General features: G+C 42.0%; 1 protein-coding gene across 1 annotated transcript in view; it reads left to right on the top strand.

Annotated features, from left to right (window-relative positions):
* Positions 1-1021: 1021 nt before the first annotated feature.
* LOC118431915 (oxysterol-binding protein-related protein 9-like) overlaps positions 1022-15664 on the top strand; it is a 37811-nt gene continuing 23168 nt past the window's right edge. Inside the window, exons 1-7 of the mRNA XM_035843354.1 lie at positions 1022-1140; positions 2109-2159; positions 5054-5132; positions 5457-5545; positions 5758-5862; positions 14966-15013; positions 15266-15295. Coding sequence (XP_035699247.1) covers positions 1030-1140; positions 2109-2159; positions 5054-5132; positions 5457-5545; positions 5758-5862; positions 14966-15013; positions 15266-15295 — 513 coding nt within the window. The 5' untranslated portion in view covers positions 1022-1029. The remainder of the gene's footprint in view (positions 1141-2108; positions 2160-5053; positions 5133-5456; positions 5546-5757; positions 5863-14965; positions 15014-15265; positions 15296-15664) is intronic.

Raw genomic sequence — 15664 nt, 5'->3', positions numbered from 1 at the left:
ACATTATATCATATGCTGGCAGGATGTTGTTGGGTGCATGGCTGGCTTGCCCACCATCCATACATGACACCATACATGTCCTTGTGCAATTTTGCGTGTAACCAAAAAAGTATTTTGAACACTGTGTGTGTGTGTGTGTGTGTGTGTGTGTGTGTGTGTGTGTGTGTGAGCGTGTGTGTAACCTTGATATATACCTTTAGTATATGCCATGAAAATTACCAGTGTGTGACCTTGATATACCTTTAGTATATCGATGCCATGAAAATTTCCAGTGTGACCTTGATATACCTTTAGTATATGCCATGAAAATTACATTTGGCTCTGAATATGATTACCATTTGCCATCATTCAAGATTATGACCTTGATATGTAACATTTCCTGTCTAACTAAGGTATATGGCTAACAATATCAGTTGACCAGCCATCCCCCTGATCCTAACTTCCTATCAGTTGACCTGAGCTGACCCAACCATTCCCCTGATCCCAGCTTCCTAGGACAAGAAACAAATTCCATTTCACATTTAACAAGGCTAGCATTTCACACATGCCTGTGGAAACATGCCAGGCTCACATTCCATGCATGCCCGTGGAAACATGCCTAGCATGCCTGTGGAAACATGCCTGTGCAATTCCTAGAATTTTTGCAGACTGAACCTAATATATACCACTTGACGACTCCCCTGAGGCGTCGCGTCGTCAAAATAGAAAGCCCGATAAAAACGACTAAAAAACGTTAAAAAAAAAAAAACAGCCGGAGCCTAACCTCTGCTTGGAGAGTATCTGCAAGTACCAACGCACAGGATAGTATCACTACGAAGTTTTTGGTTGAAATTCTTTAGACAACATGAATAATTTGAAAGCATATATTCGGAAAAAAATCAATGTAGCTTTTATCATGTGGTCAAATCTTCGAATATCGCTGCATTCAGACTACATATTTAAAGAAAACAGTTTGAAAAAATGAACGAGTTTTACCTCCAAGTTATAAACGCTGGTGTGAGACCGCCCACTTCCGGCTGACTCTCCAACATGGCGGTGTCGATGGAAGGTCCGCTGTCCAAATGGACGAACGTGATGAAGGGCTGGCAGTACCGCTGGTTCGTGTTGGACGACAGCACAGGGCTGCTCTCCTACTACACGGTAAGGTCGACATTCAGGATAACGTGAAAGGCGCGAGCTTGTCGGCGATGTCGTTTTATTGGGGCGTGGATCTTATGTCAACCAGCCCAGATTTCGGGGCGTGCAAAAGTTGTTGAAATTGACTCGAACGGGTTGAATAACGACAGAAACAACAGCATTAATGGTTTAGAAGAGGCATTATCCGATGAGGTAATATCTTGGTGGTCCCTAATTGATTAAATGATTGCCGAAATTATGGTCGAAAGTACGATTTTATCCCACATAAATCCAAATTTTGTTGCCATCATAATTTATAATTCGTGATGGTAACGTTACACTTCAATCGAGATTGAACGATGTAGATCATCTACAGAAACAGTAAATCGTACTAGATATATGTCTTCTGCCTTCTATTTTCACCACTTCGCCACGAATTTAAATCCACCGCGAACATTTTTCTATTATGGTATTAGACTGCAGTCTATGGTTTTGCCGCGAAATTAAAACCACCGCGAAAAGTCCTTTTTCCCGCTACCGCGAAATTAAATCCCCGCAAACTTTAATGCATTTACAGTACTACTTTAATAATAGTGATTGATAGGAAGGAAAAGATTAATGATAATTGACCTACAATAACATCTAAATGTGAACTGCATTGGCGTTTTATTCTGTTTATTTCTGTGACTTTTATGAAATCTCATTGACTTTGAAAAGACATAAATGCAAGTTATGCTCAAGTTTCTGATTGCTGAAAAAACATATAGAAGACTTAAGTTATAAGTATATTGGAAGCATATTATATTTGCGGTTAGACTAACTTAGAAGACACCATGAACAAAAACAAGACAAACATAAAACTACCACAAAGACTTGAGTGAGAGTAAAACTAAAAGAGACCACAATTTACATTATAACATCAAATAAAATGGTTCATTTCAACTAGAAAGAAGGCAGTTTTTCACCCTGATTTTTCTTCCCATTTTTTCCAGTCCAAGGACAAGATGATGCGAGGTGCCAGGAGGGGCTGTGTCAGGCTGAAGGTGAGGCTTTCTGTTTGTTTGTCTATCTGTTTGTTTTTAAGACAAACTAGTCAACTACCATGCAGTGCATTACACCTATTAGGTACTTAGTGGGAATGCTTCAAGCAAGGGTTCAGTTGTGGCTGTTTTTTGCCGGCGGACATGAAGGAAATGGGATAGAATAGAAAGCCAGACAAAAAAAATGTAAAGAAACAGCCAGAGCCAACTAAACCTCTGCTTAATAAGCGCTTGGTGGGAATCAAACCCTTGACCAGTTGGTACATCAGTTGGTGGTTTAATAATTACATGAACAAATTGTGAAAAGAGTATCCTTTGAATTGATCACATGTGATTGATGGCCACATAAATGATAAAAGAACCAAGCATACTTAAGGACAAGTGTAGAGGCATCCTCCTATGCAGGGACATCCAACAGCCAAACTGCCTGTCTGGATGTACCCTGCTCTTTCAACCGTCACCCTTAGTTCCTGACCACCCTGCTTATAAATATTAATGAGCTTACCTTATACATGCGAGACAGCTTTTGAAAATGGAAAGCCTATTTTCTGATTGGCTGACAGCTGGTTTGGGGGGGACGTCCACAGGAACTAAGAGTGACGGTTGAAAGAGCAGGGCACATCCAGACAGGCAGTTTGGCTGTTGGATGTCCCTGCATAGGCACCCCCACCTAACTCCTTCTGCTTTTCCCCCTACCCGTTCACCTTTTCCCCCGGACTTCCTCTTAACCCCCGCCGTACTTCATCTGTGCCCCCGTCATTCCTCTTTACCCCCGGTGTAATTTTGCTTTTCCCCCGCCCTTTTCCTTTTCCCCCAATGGCCGCCGTCAACCCGAATTGCACGTAGTCGACACGAAAATCGTTCGGAAAGTAACAATAACGGTTGCGCCACGGAACATGAAATAGCCTATGCTCTAGTACACATTCTGGGCCACCTTTCTGCCAAGTGGCGTTTCACAACTCCTTCCCATTCTGAACTGAAAAAGCATGTCCCGTCAGCAGCGCGTCGTTTGTGGCGCTCCACCACTACTTCCTAGAGGCTGGTGGTGGACCGCTTGAGGCCGGCGCGCTGTGCTATGGCGATCGGGCGACTCGCTATATCGGCATCGATATGGTTACCCCGGGAGCCCAGGACTAACACGTCGTTCTTTTAAAAGAGGGACGTACCGACCCAGGTTGGAAACAACGCAGGTAAAGTCCCCGTGTCGATCCGAGGAGCAGGGTCGCGCCCGTGAATAGGAACTGCGTCTCAGCCCGACCAGCATAGTGGGACCCAGCTATTTTTATCTCACTGTGACTTTTCGGTATGCTAAGTAAAGGCAGAGTACATTTCATAATATACCCTTTATTATTTTTTACAAACTCGCTATGTGTCCATTTACAGTACCTTAGTACCAAGATATCGTTTGCTATCTTCATACATTTCTTGTTACTCGCATGTATTGTACGCCCTGCTGCATTTCGACTGTGTTCGTTCTGCATGCCATATATCAAAGATCCAGCCACCCAGTTCACAAACACAAATACAGACACACGGTATTGAAACCACAGCATACGTGACGTATTAAAGACGCCGCAGTCGACATTTTATGAAGATCTGTTACATCAAGTGAAAACTTGAAATGCTACACATGGAACGATTCCGACGCTTAGTGTACGCATTCTCTGCCTGTCTTTTGAATTGATTCTGTACTCTCTTTGTACATCATTCCCATACTATATTGAATCCATCACTTCGCCATTGCATTTATAAAGAATTATGATATAAGATTCTGATCTTGTAGCCAAGGCTAATGATTTTCTGAAACGCCGCAAAACCCCGGCGTCAAGCGATCCGCCACCCAGCCACTAAGTACTAGTTGCATTTATGTACGTGGAGCGCCACAAACGACGCGCTGCTGACGGGACATGCTTTTTCAGTTCAGACTGGGAAGGAGTTGTGAAACGCCACTTGGCAGAAAGGTGGCCCAGAATGTGTACTAGAGCATAGGCTATTTCATGTTCCGTGGCGCAACCTTTATTGTTACTTTCCGAACGATTTTCGTGTCGACTACGTGCAATTCGGGTTGACGGCGGCCATTGGGGGAAAAGGAAAAGGGCGGGGGAAAAGCAAAATTACACCGGGGGTAAAGAGGAATGACGGGGGCACAGATGAAGTTCGGCGGGGGTTAAGAGGAAGTCCGGGGGAAAAGGTGAACGGGTAGGGGGAAAAGCAGAAGGAGTTAGGTGGGGGTGATAGGAGGATGTGTAGAGGTAGCCCGGTGTGCTCAAGGCCAATCAGGCACATTAGACATCAGATCTCTGATGATCTCTAATTAAGAGTCTAGATTCTTAATGTTCCAAATTCTTGTGTCCATGTTACTTTTCCTTATCAGGGGGCCAGGATTGGTACTGAGGACAAAAACAACCCACATGATCCCGGCCACATGTTCGCGGTACGACAAACTAGAATAGAATCTTCAGTGGTGGCGGGTTTCTTAGAATAGATCTGCTGCTTCTTTAAAGAATTACTAAAGTCAAATTAAAAACTTGAATGTTTTTGAAATTTCATTTCATATATAAGTTTTGATAAGTCACAATCTTGACTTGGTGGATGAATAAGGTCTCTTTGATTTAATAGCATCTTGCTTCATAGAGCTTTTAGGTATGAGAACATGCTGTACTTTACATAGTGCAAGGTGGTGACATGACGTGACTTTACTATATGATAGTATATCATTCTAATCCCTTAAACTGTATGGACCAACTTAAGATAATACTTTCCCTCTGAGCCTCTTTCTTCTTGTAGACTTGCCAAGAAACAATACTGTGGCCTTACTAGTAGTTAAATGCTGCTTGTAGTAAGTTGTACGTTCTGTAAGGTTCATTGATGTAACATATACCTTGTGCCCTGTGCAGGGAGCAGTGATTGGAATTGATGATGAAGATGACAGCACTTTCACTATCAACTGTGACGGCAAGACCTTTCACTTTCAGGGTAAGTGGTATTAGATTTAGAAAAACATATTAAGTGCTTTTGAGTTGATACAACCATTAAAATAATGTTGTGTCTCTTGGCAGAGAGAAAGTTCAGTTCACATTCATTTAAATACAAGATAAAATTTATGTAAGATGAATTCATCTTTTTGCTTTTCAGTTATGGTGGTGATAAAAGAACAGAATATGATATGTTTTATGATCATAACTTAAAGGAATCATCAATGTGGTCACAAAATGGCCAGGTGGACCTCATCTGTCTAGTAGACTGTACTGAGTGCTACTTGTACACAAGCTTACGGATGTTTCTATAACTATTCTGCAGCCCGTGATGCGGATGAGAGAGAACGTTGGATCTCAGCACTGGAGGACACCATCACTCGCCACTCCCAGTCACCTAGTGTAGGTTATGATGTATGTTACACTTACTGCATGATACACTAGATACAGAAAAAATGCACTAATTAAAGATAAAGCTTTGTGTTGGTACGCGTCTTATAATTACGCGGGCCTGGCGTTAGCTAAACGCAAGACACTTTAATATACATGTAATTTCATTCATTAATTCATATACATTTTACCAGTAAAAGACTGTTTGACTAAGATGTTTATGCCCCCCCCCCCAGTTCCCGACTAGTGTGACCTCTCACCCCATCACCACAACAGCTGACTTTGACACCAAACTGATGGAGGCAGACGCCTATCTGCAGATCCTTATCAAACAGACAAAGGTGGGCTAACATGGTGTTAAGCATCCTCTTTCTGTTGAAGCAACCGCTATATATCATTGTACAAGAAGACAGTATATCATCGCACAAGAAGTATATCATCGTACAAGAATATGAAAAAGTATGTCATTGTGCAAAAGTATATCATCGTGTCAATCATTCTGTTTCTTGAATAAGGGAGACCACCAACGCAATATGCCTTAGTGTCAGTACAATTTGGAGGCCTTGACACAAAGGTGTCAATGGTGGTGGCCACAGTTGCTTTTGGATTGTACGTGGCAGGAAAGGAGCCTGGACGATCTGCTGAACATGTACATGTTTCATAATGAAGTGTAGGGTTCTAGCCAGGATGTTATTTTAGTGTAATGTTTAGTTCACCGCCACAATCTTCTTGTGAAGACGCTTTAAGGCAACACCTGTTAGATACGGTAGATGATCTAAGAACCAGATATGATAATGCAGGTTATTTGATAATGGGTGATTTTAACCATGTTGATGTGAGAGGGGTGTGCTCTGGCAATGGTCTACAACAGATTGTTAATGTTCCAACCCGATCCGAGGCTATTCTTGACCTCATTATCACAAACTTGAATGTTTTCTATCACCCGCCCACTGTAACCTCGCCCTTGGGGCGCAGCGATCACAGCATTGTTTTACTCCATCCTAAACACCAGGCTGTCGTGAACAAGACCACAAAGAGAAGGATACGACCAATGAAGGACTCTAACATCCGATCCTTCGGCCAGTGGATTACGACACACCATTGGGAAGAGGTGTTGAGCGCACAGGGAACACAAAGCAAAACCTCCGCTCTCTATGTAGCTTTAAATCAGGCAATAGAAACCTACTTTCCGTACAAGACCATTAGAACCCACGTACAAGACAAGCCGTGGATGTCCCCGAAGATCAAGTCTGCGATCAAGTCCCGACAGCGTGCGTTTCAGGCACAGAACTGGGTGGTATGGTGAGCACTCCGTAACAAGATCCAGACAGCGATTAAGAGAGCAAGAAAACTGTTCTACAGTACTAGAATTCAGAAGTTGAAAAGAGAAAACCCACGCGCTTGGTTCAAAGAACTGAAAGTTCTGACAGGCACCCAAAGAAAGGACATGATGGTACCAGTCGATGGTGTTGACCCAGAAAACGACGTCGACATCGCAAACATCATCAACACGAGGTTTTCAGACATCACAACGTCGCTCCCCCCTCTGGACCTGTCCAAACTCCCGGCATTCCTCCCTTCCCGCCCTCCTCCCACCGTACAACCGTGGGAAGTGTACCACAAACTGCTGAGAGTTAAGACGACAAAATCGCCGGGCCCAGATGGAATAACGGGCAAGTTGATACGAGAGTTTGCCTACGAAATATCTACACCCCTTACTGACATCTTCAACACTTCGCTGCGTGAGGGAGTAGTACCACAACAGTGGAAAGAAGCGGTCGTAGTACCTCTGCCCAAGACCCGCCCACCCAGTATAGATCAACTCCGACCCGTTTCCCTGACCTCACTCCTCGCGAAGGTTTGTGAGGACTTCATCGTTTCCTGGGTTCTACAGGACATAAACAGATCTATATCAACTAGTCAGTTTGGATGTTTGAAGGGACGTTCAACCACTCATTGCCTAGTTAATCTGGCAAATCAACTGTACAGAACCGCGGATAAGCAGGGGACCTGCAGCACATGGGTTTTAACTGACTTCAGCAAGGCGTTTGACCTTGTTGACCACACAGTGGCAATGAAGCATCTACTTGAGATTGGTGTTCGGCCAGAAGTAATTCCGTGGATCGCCAGCTTCCATGAAGGACGGACTCAGAGAACGAGATACCGGGGGGCGTTGTCCCACACAAAGCGTCTTACGTGTGGCTTGGCTCAAGGCACAAAGCTCGGACCAATTGTCTTCATAGCCCATGTTAACGAACTACCCAGCATTGTAGCTTCTCCGTCTTGGGCATTTGTAGACGATCTCAACCTTGTTGAGTCCCGACTGCTGTCCCAACCACCCAACATACAGGACGATCTGGACCATCTTTCAGGTTGGACTGAGGACAACAGCATGAAGCTCAATCCGGGCAAGTGCAAAGCCATGGTAATCTGTTTTTCCCGCATCCCACCACCACCTCCAGTTCTCAACATCAACGGCCACCAGTTAACAGTTGTCAAGGTAGCCAAGTGTCTTGGAGTTACATTTCAAGACGACTTGAGGTGGGACACTCACGTCACAGAAACATCCAAGAAGGGAAACCAGAGGCTGCACATCCTATGCAGACTGCGTCAATTTGACTTACCAACCGAAGACCTCGTAACGGTATATACATGTTACGTCCGCCCTGTGCTGGAGTACGCCGCGCCACTCTGGCATCCGGGCTTGACAATAAAGCAACGTGATCAGATCGAACGCATCCAGCGACGGGCTACCAGAATAATCCTGGGCAGGAAGTTTTCTACCTACGCTTTAGCGTGTGAAGTTCTCCAACTGCAAACACTGGAGGAACGCAGGGTCGAGCTTTGTTTAAAATTCGCCAGGAATGTCCTCACCTCCGACCTCTACAGGGACTGGCTACCACAGTCAAGAGGTGATGTTAGTGGTAGGGAGACAAGAAATGGAAATAAGCTCGACTACATGCCAGTGCGCACCAAGCGCTTCAAAACAAGCCCAATACCATATCTAACCAATCTCTTGAACGAACATGTGCTCAAATAGCCGGTCTTAGTACATATTGTTATATTTCAGCCATACCATATATGGTATGGTGAAATATATTGTATTCGTAATGTTTCTTTCTTTCTTTCTTTCTTTCTCCTGTCAAATCTTCAAATCGAATCATCTCCGTCGTTCCGGGACCGAATGACCTGAAATTTGGCACAAGAGTAGAGTGGGTCAATACCGAGGTGCTTTTTTCTCATTTTTTTCATATCTGTCTCTAAAATGATTTTATTGAAGTTTAAAGGTCACGTTTTGACCACAACGGTATATTTTGGCCCCCTGTACCATTGAATTACAATGGAATGACCTTAAATTTGGTGTAGATAGGCATTAGATAGTTGGTAAAATGATCCAAGTAAAATTTTTGGCATGAACCAATTTAAATTATTAATTTCTGCACTTTTCTGAGGGGAAATTGGTTTTCTTTCGGCCTTCTCCCGTGAACTCCCGTGACCCCAGAGCCCACAGGTGCCAGCGGTCTGGGGAGAGCGAGAGTTAATTACTTTATGGACGCCAGCCAATCAGCGACGAGAAAGGCGAATGCTAGTTAATATTCATAAGCGGGGCCTTGCAATCCCGTATATACACAAACAGATGCATATTACAGCCTTATAGTGGCCATATGTTACTCTGTGCCCGGTTTGAAATTGTAGTTTGCGAGGATTTGGAGTTCAGACAGTGTCATTTGAGCGGCAGTGGACGGTACGCGTGCATTGAACGTTAGAATACAAGTCTGTGTCGATGAATTTACCAACATTCCGCATAGCACTATCAATCATTTTTGGCAGATTTGACTTTGGGGGTTAGTTGAGACAATCGAGAAAATGTTACTTGGCAGAAAACGCGGGAAAATTGGACAGTTTGCGTTTACTTTTGATACGTAAGTTTGACAGTGGCGAGAATGCATGTATTTTTTCCCAAACAAATGTAGGTAGTTCTAACGTTAGTGTTGTTGTTGTTCTTTTTTGACGTAAACTTTGTACATTCAAAGTGTAAGTAACTTTAAACTGCCAGAGTTTGAGCCCAATAAAACACTCTTAGTACCAGAGTATCACCACTGACCTCCAAAAAGAAACCCCTGAACAAGGTAGAAACTCCTATCCTCCAGGTCTCGCACGCTACGAGCAGGAAATTACAACACTCAGACAAGATTACGTCCGATGGCTGATTGCATACAAAATAAAACAATTTAACAGTGGTATACAGGACATATACTTAACAAAGAATTCGAAGGAAAATGAAATATATAGATAAAGCCAAATCAAGTTAACTTGTTGGTCCTGGGATTTTTCAGAAAAGAAATGAAGCGACAGGGTGGTAAAATTCTTGTAAAAATTCGAGACGTCTCCGTTTATGTAATGGCTCATACAAAACAAGAGGAAGATTGAAGTTTTTAGCTTGAAAAAAAAAACAACAACAACACACTCCTACTACACAACACCTGCACCTGCTTGACAATTATTAAAACGTATGCCCTACTTGATTAAAAAAAAGCAATGCAATAATAAATGTACCCACATCACAAGGAGATTATGACGGTACTTAGACCTAGTTATCGAAGTGGAAATTGTTCAATGGCGTCATGTAATTTCATGATGAAAATCTTCTGAATGGAAGATGCGGGTTTTTTTCACTCTCGGAAAAATAGGAGCTGCCGCAATTCTAAAAGCCAATCAGTTATGCATAGGCGCTCCTGTGGAAGATTATATTCTTCCATATGGGCCCGGTTCATATTGGGCAAGCTCTGTTTTGACCTGAAATCAATTCACAATATTAGTTCTCTTTTGGGGATAACTTACAGTTAAAATATTGCATTTTTGCGCAGGGGTGACTTGGAACAGTCCAATGTTGCGTGGGAATGGTATGGCTGAAATATGCTGTATTTGCACCCAAGCAAATGTCGGCCTTTCTAGTGTTTCTTCTTTCTTTCTTTCTTTCTTTCTTCTTTCTCCTGTCAAATCTTCAAAGTGATTCATCTCCGCCGTTCCTGGACCGAATGACCTGAAATTTGGCACAGGGGTAGAATGGGCCAATACCTTGATGCTTTTTTCTCAGTTTTTTCATATCTGCCTCTAAAATGATTTTATTGAGAGTTTTTGGTCAATTTTAGACCAAAACTGTATATTTTGGCCCCTGTACCCTGGTATTACAACCAAATGAGCTGAAATTTGACAGAGATGTGCCTTGATAATGCCTCCATATAAATTTGATAACACTTTTGGTGTACAGTACAACAAAATGCTTATTTTTGCGATTTTTTGACCAATTTTTGACCAAAAAAGGACACTTTTGGCCCCTGTACCCTGGTATTACAACCAAATGAGCTGAAATTTGACAGAGATGTGCCTTGATAATGCCCCCATATAAATTCAATAACACTTTTTGTGTACAGTACAACAAAATGCTTATTTTTGCGATTTTTTGACCAATTTTTGACCAAAAAAGGACACTTTTGGCTCCTGTACCTTGGTATTGCAACCGAATGAGCTGAAATTTGACACAGATGTGCCTTGATAATCCCTTCATATAAATTCAATAACACTTTTGGTGTACAGTGCAACAAAATGCTTATTTTTGCGATTTTTGGCCAATTTTTGACCAAAAAAGGACACTTTTGGCTCCTGTACCCTGGTATTACAATTAAATGACCTGAAATTTGGTATAGATAGGCATTAGATACTTGGTAACAAGATTCAAGTAAAATTTTTGACATAAACAACTTTAAAATGATTAATTTTGGCACTTTTCTGAGGGGAAATTTGTTTTCTTTTGGCCTCCTGACGTGACCTTCCGTGACCCCGCACAGAGCCACACCTGTGCGCGTCAGCCGGAGAGTTAATTGAATCAAAGACCTATCCAATCAGCGAAGAGGAGGCCAAAGGCTAATTAATATTCATAAGCGGGGCCTCATGATCCCGTATATAGCAGTGTTCCCGCCAGGGAGAGCGAAGCCCGCCTAAGGCTCTCGCATTTTAGACTATTCAGAAGGCTTTATATTGTATCAGTTCTTAGGGGCATATCTATGATAATCGCAGCAGTCACTTAACTTCTCTTCAGGAGTTTAGCGTAACACTATTTCATGTCAAACCGTCAAAGGCAACTAAAAACAAACTTTAACGTTACTGAGTTCAACAGTACTTATAACTTGTTATCCGAAGTTGAAACGCTAGCGATGGTATTTTCGCTGCGCTGTTAGCTCCGTGCGACTGTTGTTGACGGTCTTATAACGGTATATTTTGCACCCCTGTACCCTGGTATGAGTAACATTTGGTATAGATAGGCATAAGATAGTTGGTAAAATGATCCAAGTAAAATTTTTGGCATAAAGTACTGTAAAAGGCTTAATTACAGCACTTTTTTTAGGGGAAATTGGTTTTCTTTCGTTCTCCATGCCATGACCTTTCGGACGTTCACCCCACAGAGCCGACATCTGCACCTGCGTCTAGCCGAGCACGTCACCGGAACGTACTGCGCATGCGCAAAAAGTATAGACATGCTAAACCTTGCTAAACCCCCGGTTTACTAAAGGGCCGCATTTAAGAAAGTACGTGCGTATATAAGGGTAAAATCCCGTGTACGTTTTACATGAAACCATGTCTCTAACATATACTGTGCAACAAGCGGGATTTCAATGCAACGTTGACCAAACCAAGCCCCAAACCACCAGGGTTCGCGCAGGCGCAGTACGTTCCGGTGACGTGCTGTCTAGCCGGCAGGAAGAGTTAATTCAATTAATGGTTCAGCCAATCAGCGAAGAGGAAAGCGAAGGCTAATTAATATTCATAAGCGGGACCACACAATACGTTAACTTGAAGACTCAGGCCGTACAGACTTCTCGCCAGGATTTTTTCAAAGCGTCGGACAGGGGTCCGGGGGCCGCCGAATGTCCCAGGCGGGGTCCAGGGGCAGGGCCACTGTGGGGGGGACCCAGGTGGGTGAAGCCCCCCCGGAAGCTCTTGCATTTTAGACTATACTTAAGGCTTCTTTTATCAGTTTTTTTAGGGCCATATCTACGATAATCGTAGCAGTCACTTCTCTTCAGCAGTTTGACTTTAAAATATTTCGGGTCAAAGCTTCAATGACAACTAAAACCTCAAAAACAACAAACTTTACTTAGCTCAACAGTATACAAAAATATTGTTCGGGTTGCCATCCTTAGTTGAAGCGCTTATTTATAGCGCTAGTATCTTCGCTGCGCCGTTAGCCGCCGTGCGACTTTTGTTGATGGTCTGATATCCCTACGTCGCCGCCTCGCTGATATTCCCACGGACATGTTTCAAGAAAAATACCCAGCAAAAAACGCTGTTCTGCGTCAAATTCTATTCTATAAAACATGTGGGAATCAGTGTTACAGTCTAAATATTTTGTAGAAGCACCGCTGTAGGAAAGAAGGTCCAAGCAATGTAAAACATCACGTAGCATGAAGTTTGCTGTCAACTGGCACACAGCACATGACGGTTTGAAGCTCTAAGTCTAATCAACAGCCGTGTTTGATTGATAGCCGGCGGTCCTTTGATGAAGTCGGCGAAAGGTGCGTTAGTTAGAAAATCTGCGTTTAGTTTTGATACGTAATTATAAGTTAGACAGTGGCGAGAATGATTATTTTCTCATCAATATTTCTCTTCAGAATTATTTGAACTTAATTGTACATCTAAACAATTGGCTTACCTGTGCAATGTTTATATGATTAATGATCAGTGTACTGAAATCATGTGTAACGTATGGCTCCTAGTCAATAGATCAGCATTTTCTCTATAGTGACCACCTGTCTATAGTGGCCACATTTCCTAGTGCTGTTGTTGTTTGACATAAACTTTGAACATTTAAATTGTAAGTAACTTTAAACTGCCAGAGTTTCAGCCCAATAAAACACTCTCAGCGCCAGGGTATGAACAGACTGACCAGACAGACGAAAATAAATCCTCGAACAAGGTTCAATCGTATCTTCCGGGTCTGGCAGGAAACTAAAATAAGAATAGGCTCGATGGCTGATTGCATACAAAGTAAAACAGTTTAACAGTTTTACAGCTTGAAGAAAACAAACGCTCCTACAGTACCTGCACCTGCTTGATAATTATTAAATCGTATGTCCTACTTGAATAAAAAAAGTTCACTGCAATAATAAATGTACCCACATCACAAGGAGCTTATACTTTTTTAAACTTACACCTAGTTATCGTACTGAAAATTGTTAATGGCATTACATGAAATCATTCAACAATTTTCAGTCATGATGAAAATTTTCTGAATGGAAGGTGTGATTATTGTCATTTTCTGAAAAATAGCACCCTCACACTCAGGGTTGACAATCACGGCAAAGCCTATGATATCAACCCTGACAAATCAGCCACAGTATTCGGTTATTAGGGGTGCCTTGCTTATGAATATTAATGAGCTTGCCCTTATATGGGCAGTCAGCCGTTGGGGATCGGGCGTTGGCATGGTGAGCAAACAAAGTCATGGTAATACGTAACATGATTGGCTCATAGCTTCCCAGCGGCCTTTGCGAGACAGCTTGCGACAACAACAAGCCCAAGGAAGGCCTGTTCTCTGATTGGTTGACAGATTGTTTGTGGCGACAATCATAATACCCGTAGGTAGGGCCTGGGACAGCAGGGCCCCATAAGGTAGTGCCGTTGGGGACCGGGCGTTAGGAGGATGAAAAATAGAAGCAAGCTCTGTTTTTACCTGGAATCAATTCACAATACCAGTCCATTTTGGGGGATAATGTACTGTTAAGAGGATGTTCCATTTTTGCGCAGGGGTGATTTGGAACAGTCCAATGTTGCGTGGGAAGGGGTATGGCTGAAATATGCTGTATTTGCTCTTAAGCAAATGTCGGCCTTTCTAGTATTACATGTATATTTATATTAGAATCTATTGTCTTAACCTTTTTAATGTATTCATTGATGGAGCAAATTGTTTTAACATAGTGGCTTACATGCAATTCAGCCTACGGCTGCGAGATGTCCACTCATATCTTAGATTGTAATTATATTGTAATGTTGGTGCGATGGAAATAAACCAAGTTATTATAATGGTGATGGTTTTTCACCTGGGTGGAGTGAAGAAAGTTGTGTTAAGACTAAGAGTCTTTTCCAAGGGCACAAGATTAGAAGCATGACAGGATTTGAACCCAAAACCTCTGGCTTCTGGGCGAAACACTCTACAGCTACGCCACATGGCCCCACCTAACATTTTAAGTCTAAAAACAGTTGTAACTTCACATCCAAAAAAAAAAATGTATGCCTACATTCTTATACCATCACTTAAGTTGAAATTCTTTTGATTACCACAATTAGCAGGTTGAAGTTATATATAGACTTGACAGCTAGTTATAGTTTGTTGGTTATACAGTATTTATTTTTAATGTTTTCCTTGTTTTCATCACTTTTCTACAGGCTTTGGAGGCCAGAACTGATGCCTGTGAAGATGAGGATGAGAAAAAGGTAAAACTTTTTTTGATTTTAGAGTGTTAAGACACTATTGATCAGGAATGTTATGCAAATCTCATTTTTCCATTTACTTAGTTGGTCTTGATCCCTCTCATTTGACAAGTGGATGTACTATTTTTTTCTGTTTTTGACCAAACAGGATCTATTGAAACTTCCTTAAAAAGACTGTCAAATATCACTGTCTCATTTTCCTGTCTTTTATTAAAGTGTTGTTATTGATTGTGTCTTCTTTTATTCTTTACTCAGAGGTTGCAGAGCTTGGTGGATGTTTCAAATGTGAGTACAGTATGAATGAATGAATTAACTTTACACAGGATACAAGTAGTATGGCAACGGCTACTACGCTACATACAGATACTAAGCTACATACAGATACAGTGCAACAAAATTTCATAAATAACATTATAAGGATTACAGCACATATATAATATGACCATGCACGTGTGTTTGTTTGTGGATTTTTTTAATGTTTCAAAATCAATACAGACACAACATGACACATGTTAAGCATGTTGTATACTATTTTTTGATATACATATATATATTGTTTTTATGTACATATGCGGACTGAGTAGGTTATGTGTCTGTTGTAAATTCCAATGCCATTCAGGCTGAATGAACCGCATGTACAGTTGGTCAAAACTA

This window comes from Branchiostoma floridae, chromosome 15, assembly GCF_000003815.2.
Source record: "Branchiostoma floridae strain S238N-H82 chromosome 15, Bfl_VNyyK, whole genome shotgun sequence".
Classification (NCBI taxonomy): Eukaryota; Metazoa; Chordata; class Leptocardii; order Amphioxiformes; family Branchiostomatidae; genus Branchiostoma; species Branchiostoma floridae.
The sequence above is the reverse complement of the archived record's forward strand: the minus strand, read 5'-3'. Positions and strand labels throughout refer to the sequence as shown.